We start from the raw sequence: 20,967 nt of genomic DNA, 5'->3' as shown, positions 1-20,967 counted from the left end.
TCATCCCTGTACAAAATTTGGCTCGAAAACGTCGGATCTTCTTGAAACTTTTCAAGAGCCCATAGAACGTAGCGATGTCGCTTGGGAAGGTTGAGAAGGTTCAGTTCTTGCACAAGCTGTATTTTTTACGCTTTCAATTTAAGATCTCGACGTAAAATGCGGCAAGTCATTCCATACCTCTCTTCACGGTCTTGTTGTACACTCTCAGCTAAGGCTCCTATATTTTCTACACTACGTGCTGAACACGACTAACTGATCTGTTGAAAAGGATCATCCGCTATATAGCCAAGTGCTTTTTGATGTAAAATATTGCTCAAAATTTATCCATCTTCTATAAGAAATCAAGAAATAATTCATTTCATATTCGAATAATTTACTTCAGACCAAAAGATCCAAGCGCAAATACTGAAACTATCACGAAGAAGAAAGCTGAAAATAGACTTTACCATCAAAACTTTTCTTGTACTTCGACCACTTCCTAAAAAATCCACTGCTTTCATTCTTCAACAGCTCTGTATCGAATGTACCTCGAAATATTGATGTTTCAATGATCTAGATACTTAGGTTCGTAGCCGACTTTTTGAGAAAGATTGATACTTTCTTACATTCAAGTATTTTATTCGGATTTATAGTTCGATCATTCGATTTCGACCAGAATAGAGGAAAGCAGTTGGTCCTGTGAAGAAGGAAAGTAAGTGCTATTTCGAATTGGGATGAAGAAATTGACAGATAACAGCACTAATCATGCCCCCATGTCCATTTAAATATATCTAATGGAAAGAAATTTTGAAACAATACTCTTTTCGGAGTTTGTCTTTTTGACAGTTGTAACTTGAAGCTTACTTAATTTGGTTTGCCATTCCATATTCCGGGACCATGTTTATAAATCGTACAAATTTGTTACCAAAATAATGGTTCAAAATGACATCGTGCGCTGCGTCCGATATTCGGTCGACATAATCGCCCAACAGAGTCGGTAATTCGAGTAACCACGGATCCGTTCCAGACGACGCTTACTCTAGTGAATATTGCTCATCCTCAAAGACGCCGTATATTGTGCAACGAAGTCGATATTGCTGCTGTGGACCCAAATATCGAAGAAGACCCGAATAGGTCCTTCGCCATCGCACGCAACAGTTGGAGCTGTGCTCATCCCTTTGGAAGATTTTTAGGACGGATCTTAGTTTGTGGGCTTATAAAATCAAACTCGTGCAAGAATCGAATCCGAACGAACATCAAGCGCGTCGCAAGTTGAACCCGCTGCAAAACGCGGAAAAAGGCAACAGTCGACTGCCAAGTATATGGCGTTTGCATTATGGGATGCGCCTTAATCTAATTTTTATTGACTACCTTGAGTAAGGACGATCATCAACAGCGTCTAATACATAGCATTATTGGACAGTTTGAAGGGAGAAATCGCCAAAAAACGGCCGCATTTGAAGAAAAAGAAAAGTGCTTTTTCACCAAGCCAATATACCTTATCACAAGTCAGTAAAAGCAGTGGCGAAAATCAATGAATTTGGCTTCGAATTGCTACCGTATCCACCATATTCTTCACATCTGGCTCGCAGCGAGTATTTTCTATGCTCAGATTTCATAAGATTGCTCGCTCATTTCGTGAAATGAGGAGGTGATCGCCGAAACTGAGACCTATTTTGAAACAAAGAACAAATCGTACCACAAAATGGTAACGAAATTTGAATTGAATTGAACTATGTTGAACAAAAAACAAGAAAAAACGTTAAATTCGGCTGCACCGAAGCTAATATAATCTTCACAGGTGCATTTGTTTTACTAACTATGTGTTCAGTTTGTATGACAGTTGTCCATACAAAGAATATATCTTGTCTTGATTCCGATCGTTCAGTTTGTATGGCAGCTATATGCTATAGTGGTCCGATATCGGCCGTTCCGACAAATGAGCAGCTTCTTGAAGAGAAAATGATGTTTGCAAAATTTCAAAACGATATCTTAAAAACTGAAGGACTAGTTCGTATATATACAGACAGACGGACAGACAGACAGACGGACATAGCTGAATTGACTCAGCTCAACATACTGATCATTTATATATATACTTTATAGGGTCTCTGACGATTCCTTCTAGGTGTTACAAACTTCGTGACAAACTTAATATACCCTGTTCAGGGTATAATAAAAAGAATTTTTCAAAAAAAAGTATGTTTTACTGTCTTAGACCATTGACTTTCAATTACTTTTAGATTAATAAAAATGGCTACTACAATTTTGGGCAACATGTGTCGAAAGAACAATAAGAAATCTTTGAATATTTCAGCAACCATACATGTGTATACATATGTATATGCAGTTATTTCCTAAAATTCAACAGAATTTTCAATTAGTTCATTTCACGTGAAAAGTAAATGGATTTCAATTTTGTAAGTTTATTAACAATAATATTGTACTTTTCTCCAGCTTTATTAATTAATGTTTGAAATTTTTCTTAGAACAAACAATTTTATCTAGGAAAATACGAGTCACGCACCAACAACGTTGCCATTGAGGTAACAATTGAAAACAAAAAAAGAAACACACAAATTCACCTGTGAAGCTTTGCATTTTGTATTTTGGTTTTTGCAGTTGTTTTTGTAACTTTATGAAAACTGCAGTTTTACGCCTTAAAGGTTTCCATTTAAGTGAATGTCAAAAGCAGAAATTGCATAAAACGAAAATGGAATGCCACTACTACATGCGCACAAACACAGACACAATTCGCCCATAACACACACATATACACACTACTGCAGATATATGCACATAAATATTGAATGTATGTATGTGTTAGTGCACATACATATGTATGTGTTTGTATTGTATGCAAAGAAAGTTTTTCTTCATCTTGAAATTCACTGTAAATACAGTTAGAAACAAAAGCGTACAACAACAAGTCGTAAATTGGTTGCACTTCCGCAATATATTTGAGTGAGCGAGTGCTTGGCGCTTGGTGCTGACCCAACGGCTGATAAGTGCATCATATATAAAATTTAGAAACAATAATTCTCATTCAACAACATACAACAAAATCGCAGCGACCGTTGTTGTGTGGTCGAGAACGCAAAAAAGTTAATTTATCGTGACTAAAGCGGAAAGGCAAAAAAAAAACAAAAGAAAAACGATAAAACAAGCAATTGTAAACATCAAAAAGAGCGTCAATCAAAAGCTTCAAAACATTTCACAGTTCCTTCAAATTATAGTTTCACACAATAAAACGGAGAGCAGAACAGGGACCCGAACCAAAAAAAACGCAGCAAATCACGACCAACCAGCACAAACACATTTTCGCTGTCAAAGCAATTTGCTGCGTTCGTTTACCCACTGACCAGCGAACAGTGGCCGCCTTTTACCACCCCTCCCACACCCACTGGCGCTGCTGTTCGCCATGTGGCAGCAACATATGGCAGCGCTTGGGCACACTGCGGCATTCGAGCTTCTACAACAACCTCCTATGAAGCTGTAAAAATACAATAGCCCACACTCAAAGCGAAGAAATATATTGGAGACCCCCCACCCTGTTCATAAATATTGAAGAAGTAGCTGGTAAGGGGCGAACGTAATTTTCAAGTGAAGAAATATGCTGCCACAAGTTAAAAATTCGTAAATCATATTTCAACAGGCCAACTCAAAGCGGCCAAAGCAGCGGACTTTTGCAATCGAAAATGGTAACGGGGGTTGGGGGCAATATGGAAGCAATCAGTGGCACAGAAAAATGGCGCACAATACAACCATATAACCAACATGAAATGAGAAAATACGAGTAAGCACAAAGCACCGTTATTGCGGTACTCTCACACAGTCAATACAACTGACCTCACAGTGGGGAGCGGAAGTTGGAAAAAAAAAAAAAAATCAAACAATCGGTGCTTTGGTGGGGGAAAGCAGTTGTATAAAAAATACATAAAAGGAAATAAAAAACAGATTTCAAATAAAGAAGTACAAGAATTCACAACTGTTAGTTTTGGCTATAAGGTTTTAGGAAGGACGAAATGTCATTTCGGCGTAATAATTTCTTACGACGGAGGTTCAATAACTACTTAGCTTATAAAAAATACGAAAATTTAGAAAAAATATGGTTTATTCCTCAATATACAGTACTTTTAGCGCGATACACAACGAAGCTCCAATTTCTTAGTCTCCTCTGACAAATGGAGATGTCCACAGTACACGGCGATGACCTGCTCATTCAACAAAACTTTCTCCCTGGCGAGTGACTTTTTCAAGTTTGGTAACTAAAAAAGTCGACCAGAATCAAATCTGGAGAATGTGACGCATAAGAGTTCAGTTCGTCGATTAATTCGAGCAATTTAACATTAGCGACGACCGAGGAAGGAGGATGGAGTCATGTGTAGAAGATCATGCAAGGTGGGAAAGTTCTCTGTGCGCCATTCACTTGGAAGTGGCCAGAAATGATTATTTTACAAATGGCTCAAGCAGTTCACGACTTCTGGTCTTAGACCAAGTATCCTTTGGGCGAACAAAAAACATGATGAGGGCGAGCTAAAGACAGGCTTGTGCGCTGGGTTTTCCGCCACGTAAAAAAACGACCCCAATGAAAAGGAAACAACAACCTCGGAACGATCAAATTTTACAAGTCACTCACAATCCCCGTCCTGCTATATGGAGCAGAGGCATGGACGATGACAACATCTGATGAGTCGGCGTTACGAGTTTTGTGCGTTGTCATGGAAGAAGAGCACTTTTTCCTTCGTCAAATGATGTCGCTTTTCTCTATTTTCAGCATTGAATGGGCCTAGTAATTCGGCGTTCGAGTCGGCCCATAAATTCAGCACTGTATCCATAACCGCTTGCATCACACCTTGTGAATCGCAGAAAACGGTTGCCACCATCTTTTTAGTCGATAGGACAGTCTTTGCCTTTTCGGAACAGATGATCTATATAAAGTAAGCTGTTCTTACTATTTTTTGGTCTCTAGTGTATACTAGTGCATCAATGATTCGTCGACAGTCGCGAAATGATACTGTAACTCATTCGAATTACTCCTAAAGTGCAAAGTGAATGATCTAATAGTTACGATTGGAGTCGAATTGTTGAGACTAAGTGTCTAACGTACCGCCCTTCTTTGAAAATATTAAGTAAAGGCTCAGTAAACCTCGTATTTTTAACAAAAGTACTAATAGAAAAAAGTTATTTCAGCAAATCAAAAAGCAAAGCGAAGACTGCTCCACGTCAAAACTTAGGGCACTGCCAAAAAGAATAATGGCAATGACCTCCAAGGCAAGAACCTCCATATACAAAAATAGCCTATAAATCACCCTCATTTCAATATCTGTACCTCTACAACGTCAAATATTTGTTTTTTGGGTCCTTGACTTTCTTAGGGTACATATTAATACCAAGAAAAGCATTCTCCTTAAACTAGTAATATTTCTGAGATTTTTCTCTAATTCGGGTAATCACTTTCTTTTACTCTATTGCATTTATTCTAGTGGTGAATCTATTTTATTTCTAATTGAAATTAATTACGTAAGCGTTATAAACGATGTTGTCCAAATCTGATGTTTCCCTTATGTTTTTTGACATTTCAGTGGGGAGATTGAATGTGTCAACAACAGATGCTGCAACAATGGAGGGTGGCATTTTTTTGTTGTTAAAAGCCTTAACAACCATTGGTTCTGCAATTGCAATGATTATCTACGATTGGCTTTTAATAAAAATTACTTAAACGTTGCCAATTGAGATTTCCTCATTTTGATTATGACTTTAATGGATCGCTGAATTTCTACTTATCTAAAATTATTTTCCTTTTGGCTCCATTGACACTCTATGGGTTAAGTTTAATAAGCATACGAAGCAGGTTGTCTCTTTAAATGCGTTGTAAGCTGCAGTTATTTCCTTTACCAGAGGCTATGAGCTGAATTTTGGATCGACGACTCTAATAAGGATATATTTCAAATAATCTATGGTCACTAAAAACCTATGAAAACTAAAACTGACCTAATTTGAACCACCAACTGTACCAAAATATTGCTAAACCGATTCGTATCTTGCGAGTCTGAACTAAAAATTAACTATACCAGCTTTTTGGTAGAGCTTTCTAAAACCAAATAGTTAATTAGTGTCCCTCTATGTTGACTTAAAACATTTCAAACAAAAGTGTTCTACGGCATCTACGCCAAACCACAGCCTAAGGCTTTATTTTATATTTCACATCGCTTCAATTTTTGTTCAAGACGGTTTCCAGAAATTCTCGACTGCATTACTAAGGACTATAAATTCGGAACATAGCATAGCATATCAGAAATTCTGGATATCTCCACATGTGCCAAAAAAATGTCTAAAGAATGAATTCTTGACAAGCCAAGTCATATAGATTGCTCACCGTTTAACTCACAAGCCGTAAGTACTTCAAGATGAGTCTTTGCTATGGTGAAAGCCGCGGAGCTGGCCTCTAATGCACCTACAGATAAAATCCAGAGTCATCATCTACGTAGACAGCCAAGCAGTAATCAAGGCAGTAACCTCGTATCGTATGTCTAGAGCAGGGCACCAGGGAAACAATGTTTCATCTCTTATGTACTTGTACCGCATCCCGCAACTATGCTGTAAGCATCTGGTATGATACCCTGAAGGATGTATCGATAAAATTCGCGTCAAGCCCAGGCCTCCTAAAGTAAGACTACTCCTCTTGGACCTAGCAACTAAACTCCATCTGGTATCGTAAAGGACTAAACTGGTCAATGCGTGGCTTAATGGCTTACCAGATTAACCTAACCTAACCTAACCTAAAGAAAGTCCAAAAGGAAAACGCAGACTGCTTCACATTAAACCATAGGGAACTGCCAAAAAGAATTGCTCAATGTAATCCTCGTAAATTTTCAAGTGAAGTCATTGTCCTCATGAATTTCCTTACGCATTCAATACATACAAAATAAAGAAAAACAATTATTATAAGATGTGAAAACATGTCAAGCTCACAATGAATACACCCTCAACCCCAATCCGCTCACACGACTCCACATTATACAGAATTAATTGCAATTAAATATTTCTATTTGCATACAATAAGGCATTTAATTTGCCATTCAGTGACCGATAATAATAAAACTTTGCCGTTGAATGTCAAAAACCGAAAATCAACCAACAACGTTGGCAATCAACCACCCCATATCCAGAACGTTTAGCCATTTTATTGAACCACCGAATGAGGAGTTGATTGGTTAGCTGATTTCGATGGTCGGTAATTTCAATAACAATTTCCCCAAATTATTTGTATATGCCCATGCAAAGTGCCAAACGCCACCTGCCACCACAACCACCAACGCCACTGCTAAAACCTAGAAAAAGTGAATGAAAAAGAAAACACAAAATAAATGAGATGCAGGACGCCTCGGCAGAACCCAGAAGCAGCAGTTGCTCCATTCAACGCAGACATCTTAATTCCCGCCGAAGACACAGTCAGCGAAGTGCGTGCAGTGATTATAAGATTTGCTCGACAGGCCAACCATTTATCCACTTACCTCACCACTAAAGCCAACTGTTCAACGGCAACGACAATAAAAAAACTGCGCTCGACCAACGGAATTGAAATATCTCGAGAGCGGATGTAATAAAAAATGTTTATTATTTGGAAGCGCAAAGCTTCGCGATGTGCGAAGTATGCTAGGAGCTGTGGCGTGGATGGATCCTTCGGCTGTAAGCAAGTTTATGAGGTCACGCACATAAGCGCATGCAATGAAGGGCCTGTAAGGAAAACTTGAATAACTTTACATAAATTTGAGAGTTTTAGACAAGTAATTCTTGGAATGGTAATTTTGTTAAATATACCTCGCGAAGTAAAAATTTAGATCTGATAACTGATTTGCGGTCTTTGGAGAAGCGACTTGACTTGGTGTCAGGAGACATGAAAGATAAAATCCATGACTCATTAGTAGTCGACTTATGCTGGCTTGTAATACTACCCATTTGGAGAATAATTCATGTTTATATTTTAAGAATAGAACCCATTCATCTCTGGAACATTTGAATTAAATATAAAATTGTCAAGTTTAGACGTTAACATTTCACGGCACCTAGAAAGCATATTTGTTCTTTTCATTGGGGATGTTTTTTACGTGGGGGGAGGTGGGCCTAAACCCAGCGCACAACCCTGGGGAGGAATAGTTCGCCTTCTCACTTAACTCGCCTTCAAACGGATCTTTTTTGGCTACCTAAAGGATACTTGAGAGAACTTGCCTCATTTACATGAACTTCTACACATGGCTCTATCCTCTCAACGGCGTCTTCTACGAAGAAAGAAAGCATATTTTCATCTTATTCAGGTTCTTCCGAATTATGCAATAAAAGAAAGTTTCCTCCGACGGTCTCATCCACATAACCATAACGAGCCCGAATTGCTGAGAATTTGCTTCTAATCTTTTATGTAGTGGTTTGATAAATTAGAACATGCACCTTGAAGGTAATTCCTGTATAGAAACTCGCAAAAAACCCGTCCGAGTCTTATGAGTTCTAAAGACGTGGAACGCAGTGGACTGAACGTGACAGTGACAGAGGAAAGCATAAAAAATTCACAAGATGAGTTTATATGATCGTAAAATGAAGTTGTTCGAGACATCAGACAATCGTAAATAGATCAAAGGATCGTGTTGGATAGATCGTTCATGAAGTGGATATGCGAAATATTTATGCAAAGAGGTTTTCGCACGAACTCGCAATTGACCAATTCGCTGTGCCACAAGTCAATGATAGCTACATGAATTGGGTGTATCGTATTCTCCAGTTCAACCCAGCAACTTTATCCTGACTCAGACCTCAGATAAATGGACGCTGAATAAAAATTGCCGAGTTCCAATTATATTTTGAAGCATAAGACCAATCGTAACACTAAAGTTCTATCGAAAAGTTAGAAGATTGTCCCAAAAGCTTTAGGGCCCTCAACCACATCCATCTTTCCATCAATTTTTGGACTTCTAAAATAAGTATTAATACTTTCAAATAGTGCCTGTTTCTAAGAGTGGTAATCTCTCAAAGGCTTACCTTTGCGTTTCCTTGAATCATATCGAGTATAAATTCGTCTAAATCATCATCAATCAGCAACCTTTTCCTGCACGGGCATCGCAGACGTATATATATGTATATATGAAAGCGGATTTAATATTCTTGTATAATTCATAAGAAATTCTATCAACGCAAAAGAAATGCGTTAAAATATTCTAAGTGGGCAACAAGCTGACGCCACTCAATATTGAAGTAAAGCAAGCCGGCGCTTACCTACACACGTACTTTGGGGGTACATGCCTTATTAGAGCGCACGCTGATTGTTGGATGTAAGCGCAAGGTCCCTGTTATACATACCAACTCCCCTACCACACAACCACTCACCCACCGACTGACTGAGTGACTGGCTTCGTCTCTTCCAACCACCCACTCGATTAGCTGCTAAACGCCTGCTAAGCTTTATTCACCCCACGTGCAGAGTGTATGCGTCAAGCCGGCTGGCGGTTTGTCCGCTTGACTGCCTGGTGGGTCGCCGGGTTGGTGGGTTGGCTGGCGGTAGTTCCACGTATTTTCCGGTGCGTTGCACAGGTTATTTATTTACTAACGATATCTTCGTTTTCATGGCCCAATGAGAACTTTTCGAATTGGCATCCAATTGCAACCACCGACCTCCTCTCTCTGCTCTATGAATTAATACCATATACAGCGGAAATTATACCATGCGCTGCAACATATTGAGAGCGTTGGCGTTGGCGGTGACGATGGCGTCCTTTGCAATTGTGACTTTATGGCGAAGAAATTTGACGTTTTGTTTCCGATAGAGTTCTGCTGGCATTTCATTATTGCTTTCGCACACGGCGCGAGTTTGTTGCCCCTGTGACTGGGTGTAGTCTACCGCTCCTCGGCTGTGGGTCGCATAAAAGTTGGATTATCGTATTGTCAGGGTATACGGAGGAGCAGTGTGGTGCTTGGCCCTTTTTATGCGGTAGCAAATTACTTTGATGTACAATATTTTTATTGGATTTTATAGCATTCATAAACGAAATTCAACATTCCTTTTTTATTGTGGCGAGTTATTCGTGATTTGGCGAAATGTTTTCGGTACTTTTTATGCCTAAATAATGGATAACATAAAGTTATTGCAAATTATTCGATATACGAATATTTGATGGTCGTCAGTTGGTGCTAAATGATTTTTTATGCTCCACAAATACAACAACAATAACAAGAATAAGCGAAGCAGTACATATATACTAACATTTTGGTATGATAAGTTGAAATATTGAGTCAAATATTTGTGCAGATGAAATATTTTTTTTAAGAAAAGGAGAATATATTTTAATCGGTTTTTTCATTAAAAAATATTTTTTTATTATTATTATTGTAACAGGTCAATTGATATGTCCATGGTCTACCATAGTAAGATACATTTTTTGAAAAAATTCGTTTTTTATTTTAAACAGCATAGTTCCCTTCAAGGGTGATCCACTGATTATTGCGACTATCTAACTTATCGATACCATTTTTGTAGTACGATTTGTCTTTTGCTTCAAAATAGAACTCAGTTTCGGCGATCATCTTTTCATTCGACTAAAATTACTTCCCAGCGAGCATTCTTTTGAGATCTGAGTACAGGATCTAGTCGCTGCGGACCAGATCTGGAGTTTATGGTGGAGGCGGAAACAATTCGAATCCTAATTCTGTTGATGGTCCTTCCTTTTTCAAGGCAGTCAATAAAAATTCTTCCAAACGGATACGAAAATACAGACCTTGACAGCGGCCTGTGGCGTTTTTCCACACATTGGAGCGAGTTGATTGGATTCCGAAGCGAAATGATGGAGCCATGTTGCATCAACTCCGGTTAATTACCCAATATCTCTAAACACTGCATCGAATAATCAACTCGTCGTTGTTTTTTGTCAAAAGTGAGCTCACGCGGCACCCATTGTGTACAGATCTTTCTCATATCCAAATATTCGAGAATGATATAATGGACATATTTAGTTGATATCTTTAGAGTGCCTTCTATCATCTAAAATTTATGGTCATCCAAATTTATTTTGAGACTTTTTTGTTGTTTTTGTCGGTAACAACCTCACCGCATCTAAACTTAGCTTACCAATCTTAAATGGTTGATTTCTCGGTGCAGGTACGGAAACAAAGTGCCTACCTCGCATATATATCGTATGCGCCGTAGCGAATTGGCAAGGCGATTACCGCAGTCAGTGGAACGATGAGCTGTACGAGATATACGACACCATTCACTTAGTTCAGCGAATCAAAAGACAGTGGCTACGCTGGCTAGGTCATGTCAGCCATATAGATGAAAATATCCCAGCTCTGAGAATATTCAACGCAGTACCCGCCGGGGGAAACAGAGGAAGAAGAAAACGTCCACTCCGTTGGAAAGACCAGGTGGGGAAGGACCTGGCTACACTTGGAATCTCCAATTGGCGGCAAAGAAGCGATAAGGAAGAACGACTGACACGCTGTTGCAATCCGGCACTAACCATGTAAACGGTTATGTTAGGAGCATCATAAGAGTCTATTTTTGACCCAGACCAGTGGAACATTAGTTATGACGATACACTAAAACTTGAAATGATAGACGAATCATAATCGTAAGATTAACTTTATGGGTACAATTCGAACACACCACAGGAAAGGCGCCGAAAATCAACTCCCAACTTAGCAGGCTAATGGCCAACATAGGAGGGCCCACCAAGAAACATAAGAAGCTTTTAATGTCGACGACCACGAACGTGTTACTATAGGGACCAGAGATTTCGGCAGATGTGGTAAAGGGAGAAAACCGGCGTAAAGTATTGGTCAGACACCGCAGACGTAACCGATTAGTGAGCTGCAGGAGGTATGTGAAAATAACAAGAGTGCGATTGAAGAAATAAAGAACGATATGATATCGGAATGACAACGCATAAGACGGCTTCTACACAACACAGCTGCTATCCGACCACTGATATTCCAAAAAGTCCCGCTACAGAATGGACAAAGATGAAGATCTGTTATGTTTGTATAGACGGCTGTGAACACTCATTCTTGTGTATGTGGTGTGCGATGGCAACGGACAACCGTACAAGAAAATAATTGTGATCGATAAGTTTGTATGGCAAAGAAAATGTTGTATGTCAAATTTCAGTTCCATATCTCAAAAGCAGAGGAACTAGTGCGCGTATATACTGACAGACATGGTTAAACCACTCAGCCAATCTCGTTAATTATTTATATACATCTGTATGTATGACAAACTTTGTACCAAATATAATATACCCTATTCCGGGCATAAATATCTGGAGGCAATATACAGATATATCTAGCAAATGCTTTCATCTCCTAAAAAATAAGAGCTATGATGATATGACAAGTACAACCAAAAATTTAGCCTATATGGCAAGGCTTTTCCAAACATGGGTGAGATGGTACTTTCCCGTAACCCTCTAGAGTACCGGTATATAAAAAGTAGTCTATAAATTTGATACAATTTTACTTGCTTTCAACAAAACATAGATATAATTGAAGCCTAAAAGTATGCAAGCATAAATGTAATGAAAACCTACGGGTATCGAGGCAGATATGCTTCTGATATTGTCACTTCCTCACGAAATAGAGATGTTACTGCATTGGTTGTAAGCTGAGATAATTATTTGCGATACAGGGTGTATCAAATACTTTTATAGACAAATACAGAGTGACAATAAAGTTCAACAGCGCTTTTGTTGATGTTTGGTGGAATTGTAAATTGCAAGTCAGTAGATACAAGTTTTTGTCTTTTGCTATTGTTGTTGTAGTTTAGGAAACAGTCTTGATTACATACAAATCGGTACTGGTTTAGTGGGCATGATTCCTGTTGAAGCCTTTGATTTGTTGCGTCTACAAAACTCATACAACCATCACTCCTTTCCGCGCCGAGTTCGATTAACGAGTAATTAGCTGGCCCTTCGAGAGATTTGAGACCGTTAGCGTTTTTTCGTGGGCTACAAGTACAATGTTTCAGCTATAAAAAATCCATCAAGGTCTTTGGGGCAAATATGGGCTTTTTATTGCACATTTATTCCGCTTCTGCTTTAAAGCCTTAGGTTTTAGACCTTCGGTCATCCAGGTGAACCAATAGGAGTAAAAATAAAACGTCTAAGCAGATACATATCTGGGTTGAGGAAGCTTTGTCGATACATAAGAACCAACATAAGAGTTCACTGGCTTCACAAAGAACCGCCTTATAGACAAACCATAGAACCTAAAAACTTTGTAAAATTGCTAGTTTAGAAGAAATCGCCTTTTCGCTCAGATAATGACAATAATTTATTTAGTTGTAAACTTATTTTCTATTGTACATTTTACATTTTTTAAAATACATACAATAAAATTACATTTCTATTTACCGTATATATATGTACAGATAGCCACCAAGAGAGTGGCATAACTTTTATTACAAGGTTTTGATTTTACTTTTTTTTCTCAGTCCATAAAACCTGCATTGAGGATGTTAACAGAAAACAACAGAAGAAAATCAATTCAAAATAAGCACAAAACGAAAAATTAAAATATGAAACACACAAAAGGATCACAATTCAGAAACGCCGGTTCGACAAAGTCACTCAAAACTGATGCATCGGATAGTCGGGTCGATATCGATGGTTGGGTGTGCGTGAGGAGAATTGCGATATCGTGTCGTCGCCATTTGTGGGCATATTGTGTGGTGGCGCCACCAACAGAATTGGCTGCAGATTCAGCGATTTCCGTGAGCCGGCCAGGCTGACAGCGTCTGTAATGTAAGCGTTGTTAATCTCACCTGGCATAAAGGGAGGGAATTATGGTATGTATTTGAAGTGTGAGTGTTTTTCCTGTTTTCTTAATTGATTGCAACTCACCTTTGTAGAGTGAACTCTGATAGAGTGGATCGGGTTGTAGGCGCACATGACGCGTGGCAAGTATGAAGGCTAGCGTGGCCAAGACCACGCCATCGACACATCCAATTATGGCAAGCGGATAGGCCCAACGGATGCCGCATAGACCAAGCTCAAAGCGATTCGCATCGGGACCGCAGATTTTTCGAAAATCATCAGAGTTCCAGCCGAATGGGAAGGCGGCGCAGGCAACAATCATACAAATCGCTAAAAATAAATGTGAAAGGAAAAGTTCAGATATTTTTACATAAATAATGGAATTCATAATTTTTTATGGCTTATACATCTTTGTTCTAATTGTTTATACCACCTCCTTGTTTTATTACGTCTTAAAATTCTAGAGAACAAATTTGTTAACCAAAGTTTCTAGTTAGTCTGCTACTACTACTACTGCATATTCTTATGGTATTCTGTGAAGGAGGAAGGTAATCGCACGAGAATCGGACAAACATAATCGAAATGAACCTGGATTTAGGACCAAAAAAAAGGTAGTCTTAATAGGATGGAGCTGACAGAACGAGAAGACTGCAAAAAATGTCTAAAGCAGGGCACTAGGGACACGATGAAGCATCTCTTGTGCACTTGTCCCGCATTGGCAAGACTACGCAGTAAGCATCTGGGATCCCCACCGTACGATACACTGGAGGAAATTCACGTCAAGCGCAGGCATTTTAAATGACTACTCCTCTTGGACTTTGCAACTGCACTCCATTTGGTATAGCAAAAGACCAAACTTGTCTATGTGTGGCTTATTGGCCTACCAGATTAACCTAACCTACCCTTAAGGAAGATCAGGTGTTCTTTTCTAATAACCAGTAAAGTCAAAAGATAATTTCTACACGGTTTAGACTAGAAAATCAGGCTACGATTGCAGCGTCTTCCAAGCGGAGCCATTAAAGTAGCAGTAGATGTACTGCTCCTGAGAGCTTCCTCTCTCAGAGTGGGGACTATCCACTCAGATATTAGGGCGGCTATATTTATTTTGAGCTCGCTTGCCGTACCCACGAGGCTAGTGAATGCATGTCTTAACTCCTTATCGCTGTTATCAAGTAACTTAAGGCATCGGTTTGTGTCAGCAAACTACAAGACTGATGAGCTCGTTAGGTCAGATATTCAGTCTCACTAGTTGCAGAACGAGAACAGGTAGGAGCTCCGCTGTCTGCTTAAGGTTCACTTCCGGATGGCTGAGTTTCAGGCAAGCTCGGCAAGCGCTGGTGAGATACTATCAACTGTGTAATCTCAACGTCCTTCGTGCCAAGCGTAAAGCATAAGAGGTCTTGTGAGCTCCTCGCCCTCAGCGGAGATCACCTTTAAATAGTTACAGGAGCGCAGGTTCGAACCTAACAACTGTGCAATCGGAAGGTCATTCTGGACCAGGGTAAAACATAAGAGATCTTGTGAGCTTCTTGCCCTCAGCAAAGACCACCTTTATATAGTTACAGGAGCTCTAACTGGATACAGGCCGGTCGGAACTCATGAGTCAAAATTTTCAATTTTCCGGGAGGCCGACAGCATAAGTTGCTTGGATGAGGATAAAATAAAGTCTTTACAACACTTGCGTCTCGAATGTCCTGCTTGTATCAGATCAAGGCTAATATATGTACATTGGATCTCACACTTTTAGACTTCTAGAGGAAATAGCGAAAGTTGAAATTATATAACTAAGAATATTAGTGATAGGTTCAAGGTTTTATCGGGAGCTAAAATCCAACTGCAGGAGATCTTATCTGACTTCACAATGGACTGCATTTAGCAATCCTACCATCTTGGGTGGTCAAGGAGATTCCATACGATGAACATTGCTTATTGTGCCACGAAGTGTACAAAGATCTTCAGAAGAACATGAATGTTTAGATAATGAGAAGCGAACCAATCAGCCAAATCAAGGATGCATGCAATATTATGTGCTTCTAAAAGCAGGTTAAGCCATTAATGGGGAACGCTACCAACAACAACTCATCATATTGAAGCGTGTGAGTGCCGAAAATCGCGACTAAAGACAAGTCAATAATTTCACCACCATGCCAACGCTCGGCTTCATATTGCAAGACCGGTTAAAAATTATGTTGTCCGAATGGACTAAAACACTCCAGCTCCGAAAGTATTCGACGCAGTACCCGCCGGGGGAAGCAAAGGAAGAGAAAGACCTCCACTCCGTTGGAAGGACCAGGTGGAGAAGGACCTGGCTTCACTTGGAATATCCAATTGGCGCCACGTAGCGAAAAGAAGAAACGACTGGCGCACTGTTAATTAGCTTGATTCGTTCTTACCGCAAAGCGAGGCAAATTGCCAAAAACATGGAAAATTTTATAGCTTCGGATGGGCACTACTTTCAGTAATACGATTGGATATGTTTATGTTACTCTTGTAGAACCCCCAGAGGTGATCTAGTGACTGATGCCCAGAGCCTACCGAAATTATGAAGGGAATACTTTTTCAACCTGCTGAATGGCAGTGAAAGTATAACACAAAGAAATGGTGAACCCGATTCCCCAATTGATAACGATTGGAACTTCAAAAAATCCATTTCCCGGCCAAGAAGAAAATCGAATAGCAATTACCCTTCTGAAGAACAACAGAGCGGCGGCCGGTGGCGGATTGCCGGCCGAGCTATTCAAATACGGCGGCGTAGAACTGATAAAGAGCAAGCATCACCTTCTTTTTAGAAAGAAAGCATGCCCGACGATTGGAATTTAAGTGCGCTATACCCAATCCACAAAAAGGAAGACCCACAATCGGCGCCAACTACCGTGGGACAAGTCTCCTAAACATCGCGTATAAGGTTCTATTGAGCGTATTTTGTGAAAGATTAAAGCCCACAATCAACAAACTGATTGGACCACATCAATAGGGTTTAAGACCTAAAACATCAACAACTGACTAGATATTCACCATGTGCCAAATCTTAGAAAAGATCCGTGAAAAGAGAATCGACACGCATCACTTTTTCATGGATTTTAAAGGTGCTTTTGACAGCACGAAAAGGAGCTGCCTTTATACCGCTATGTCTGAATTTGGTGTCCCCACAAATCTTATTCGGCTGTGTAAACTAACGCCAGCTTCAAAAACCAACGCAAATTTACTCTTGCCAACAGGTGCTACTTCGGACTGAGTAGGCAGAGAAGTAAAGTCGTCTCTCGATGAACAAAGACCAAATTCGACAAGTCAATCATCATCTCCGTACTGCTATATGGTGCACAGGAATGGGCGATGACAAAATCTGATAAGTCGACGTAAAGAATTTTCGAGAGAAAGGTTCTGCGAAAGTTCTGTGGAAGAATTATTGTCCTTTACGCATCGGCAATGGCGAATACCGCAGTCGATGTATGTATTAAGAGACAGCGGCTACACTGACTACGTCATGTCGTCTGAACGGATGAAAACACTCCAGCTATGAGAGTATTCGGCCGGGGGAAGCAGAGGAAGAGAAAGACAACCACTCCTTTGGAAAAGCCAAGTGGAGAAGGACCTGGCTTCGCTTGGAATCTCTAATTGGTGCCAAACAGCGAAAAGGAATGGCACACTTGGCGCTGCCTACTCCAATAAAGAAGAAGATATGTTTTTCTTATATTCTTCTTCAAAGTTTTGAAAAAAAAAACACCAAATAGACCAATATTTCAAGTTAAATGTTATTAACATATTTACCAAAAATTCAAATTACTTATCAGCATATTTGTAAAATAAACATTTTATTACGAAATGCCGTCGTTGCATTTATCAGAAAATAAACAAAAAAATGTCTTTGCTGAGACAGCGTTTCGTGCTTGTTTCCAAGCTCATTTCTCTGCACACGATTTTCGATCAACAAAATTTTGTTCTACTTGTATGTTACTAAATACATATATATATATATATATATGTATGTACACTTGTAATTGTACAAATAATGCCAGCATATGCAGGTGCGCAAATATTTAATTAAACTCATTACATACATACATACATATATGAATATACACATACATATGTATATTGTATTTACTAACCTGATATGATTTGCATCCAGCCGCATATGTGAAATACTCTCGTTGACTTCATGAAGATCAAGAATACCAAAAAGCAGATTGTCAGCAAGGCCAATGCCACCGCCGCAACCATAAAGAATGTTGCCAACTGTTTATATATGTGTGTGTATGCGCAACATAATGATGACAAAGATGATGTTGTTGATATTGTTGATGATGACATTGTGGTCGGTGGTTTGTTGTTGCAGTTGGTGAACGCAAACAATGGTTAATTAAACAAATAAAGAATGAAAGAGAAATAAATAAATAAAATATCTCAGCAGCAAATTACAAAGGTAAATACTCATATATATAAGTAGACAAAACAAAAGTCATTGGTGCTAGGCACGAATGTGTCTGCGTTACGCACTTGAAACGAGAATGTCGGCACTGTGAGTATGGTCTCCCAACGTCGCTTGCAATTGTCGAATATCTCATCGCGCTGACACATCTGCCACAAACCCAAGCGGCCCGCACTTTCATTGTCCGGATCACCGACCCATTCTGTAAAGAAATTCATAGAAAGTAAATAGAGTTTTAGATACAAGAAGGTATATTATGAAATATTTTATATTAATGAAGAGAGTAATGAAAGCTTAATTATTTAAAACTATGGTATATATATTTTAGTGCAAATAATGTTGATTGAAGCTGAGATAAAGCGATATGCAGCTCCTTTTTTCTCCAAGAAGCTGCATATTTGCCGGAACCGCCAATACCGGACCACTATAGGATAGAGCTGCTATACAAACTGATCGTTCAAAATCTAGTCCTTGTACGGAAAACTTTTTATTTGAGAAATTATCTTCACGAAATTTGCATAGATTATTTTCCAAAGCAACGCTACGATCTCGGAATAAACTGTTCAGTTCGGAACACTATAGCGTATAACTGCTAAATGGCACTGGTCAATATCTTTATTTTACATAATTTTTTGCTATAGGAAATGCAGCTGTGAACGGTATTAACAATTTTTTCTTGATTTGCTACTAACTCTCACCTGTTTTACCTAGAACACGTCAAAATCCAAATACCAATATATCTTATATAGTAAAAGCTAATTAGTAGTTCTGAGAAGAGGAGGGAAGTAGTTAACAGAGGAGCACTTCAATACTAGAAGCGAAAAGTACATACATATATTACTTGCTAAGGTAAGAAGAATGTGGTGAGACTAAAGGATTACAGCCTATTAGAAATAAATCGGTAAGAAACCATTTTTATCGTATCGATGTTATTGCCCTAAACAAGTTCTAATAGCTCTGTTTCCTCTAAATTTATTAGTAATGATTAAGTTCTGATGGTGACAATAGAAAATCCACTCTTCAGATGACTTTGAAAGTATGATCCAAACGCGAGAAAGTTCATAACAATTGATGTTACGTCACTTGCGGATTTTCGAAAACAGATTCTGAGGAAAATGCATAGTAATTCATACTTTAGCAATGATAAAAATCAAAAACGTTGCTATGAGAAGCATTTGGAAGACATCGACATCGTTCAATGAGTAGAAACCCAGTGACTATGCTGGGTAAGTCAGATATGACATACGAATATGATACTAACAGAGAAAGAAATTGTGTGTAAAATAGAGCAGAGGTCGTGGCTTCACTTGATATTTCATAATAGCGACAAATGTTGAAAGGGTGAAGTCATTCAGCTAAAAATGCTTGCACAACCATTTGACTAGAAATGAAAAAGTTGTTGAGAGCTCTGTAAAGGGCTGATTGAAAAAATAATGCATGTAAATTTTTCAAAATTATTATGCTTCTTTGTCAGTTAGATGAGTATTATTGAAAATAACTAGAAATAACTAGAATTAACTAGAATTTTAGAAAGTTTAAGTGGTGGACGCCACAAAGTTCAGCATATATATGGCCATTAACTCTTTATTTTAGGAATAGTGAAAAGTTCGTCTCATGAAGCGTTGCTAAAGGACCAAACATTTTATATTTATTTATGCTATATGGCTTGTGTCCAAAATAACGTTCCAAACTGCCTTTTTTATTAAATCGAAATATTTCCGAACTTTCCAGTATATGGTTGTAACACCCAGAAATAAACTTCGAAGGGCCTTTAATATAAACGATCAGCGTGACGGACTGACTAGATTTAGGCGCATCGATCTACCGGGTGAAACTTTTCACACGTTTTTTTCTCTACAAGAAGCTGCTCATTTGTCAGAACCGCCTATATCGGGACATTATAGCATATATGTAGCTGCCATACAAACTGACCGATGAAGATCAAGTTGTTGTATGGTAAATTTTTTATTTGCGAAGAGACTGCAAGGTTTTCATCATTTTGATGAAAAACACTTACTTTTTACAAAAAACTAAATTTTTACTCATCATATGTGTCAAGGAAATCAATACACTGATCAAATAGTCGATTATCATGGCGCGATAATGGTCGCTATTGACGGTTACGTATTCACCGGCATCATTTTTGAAGAAATATGAGCCGCTGATTCCATCGGCCCACAAACAACACCAAACCGGTATTTTTTCTTGATGAACTGACAGCTCTTGAATCTCTTCAGGTTGGTCTTTGTCCCAAATGCGGCATTTTTGATATTTATATATCCATTGAGCTAGAAATGGGCCATAGCGAGGAGAAAAATTTGGCTCGAAAACGTGGGATCTTCTTGGAACTTTTCAAGTCCCATAGCGATGTCGCTTGGGAGGATCGAGCGGCTTTAGTTCTTGCAGAAGCTGTATTTTGTACGCTTTGAATTTAAGATCTCGACGTAAAATGCGCTAAGTCGTTCCATACCCCAGTCCGAGTCTGAACAAAAATAACATACAAATCATGAGAAACCAGATGACTAACGCGTCATCTGTCAACAAAGGCTATTGAAACCAGTAAGGAAGGGCTAAGTTCGGGTGTCACCGAACATTTTATACTCTCGCATGATAAAATGATAATAATTTACATATTTTTTTATTTTGCTGTAAAATTAATTAGATTAGATCAATTTGTGTACTTTGAGTATTGAATTGTAATTTCATTTCCTAATGTATATATTATACAGAGAAGACATCAGATGGAATTCAAAATAGCGTTATATT

At 38.8% G+C, this 20,967-nt stretch overlaps 1 protein-coding gene across 3 annotated transcripts in view; it reads right to left on the bottom strand.

Annotated features, from left to right (window-relative positions):
• Positions 1–13,265: 13,265 nt before the first annotated feature.
• LOC126762230 (LHFPL tetraspan subfamily member 3 protein) overlaps positions 13,266–20,967 on the bottom strand; it is a 32,082-nt gene continuing 24,380 nt past the window's right edge. For 2 of the 3 annotated variants that reach the window (XM_050478822.1, XM_050478821.1), the window contains exons 3-6: positions 18,270–18,403; positions 17,882–18,008; positions 13,860–14,102; positions 13,266–13,780 (exon numbers count right to left, since the gene is read on the bottom strand). In XM_050478822.1, coding sequence (XP_050334779.1) covers positions 13,587–13,780; positions 13,860–14,102; positions 17,882–18,008; positions 18,270–18,403 — 698 coding nt within the window. In that variant the 3' untranslated portion in view covers positions 13,266–13,586. The remainder of the gene's footprint in view (positions 13,781–13,859; positions 14,103–17,881; positions 18,009–18,269; positions 18,404–20,967) is intronic. The other variant, XM_050478823.1, reaches the window with a different exon arrangement.

This window comes from Bactrocera neohumeralis, chromosome 6, assembly GCF_024586455.1.
Source record: "Bactrocera neohumeralis isolate Rockhampton chromosome 6, APGP_CSIRO_Bneo_wtdbg2-racon-allhic-juicebox.fasta_v2, whole genome shotgun sequence".
NCBI classification, from domain to species: domain Eukaryota; kingdom Metazoa; phylum Arthropoda; class Insecta; order Diptera; family Tephritidae; genus Bactrocera; species Bactrocera neohumeralis.
The sequence above is the reverse complement of the archived record's forward strand: the minus strand, read 5'-3'. Positions and strand labels throughout refer to the sequence as shown.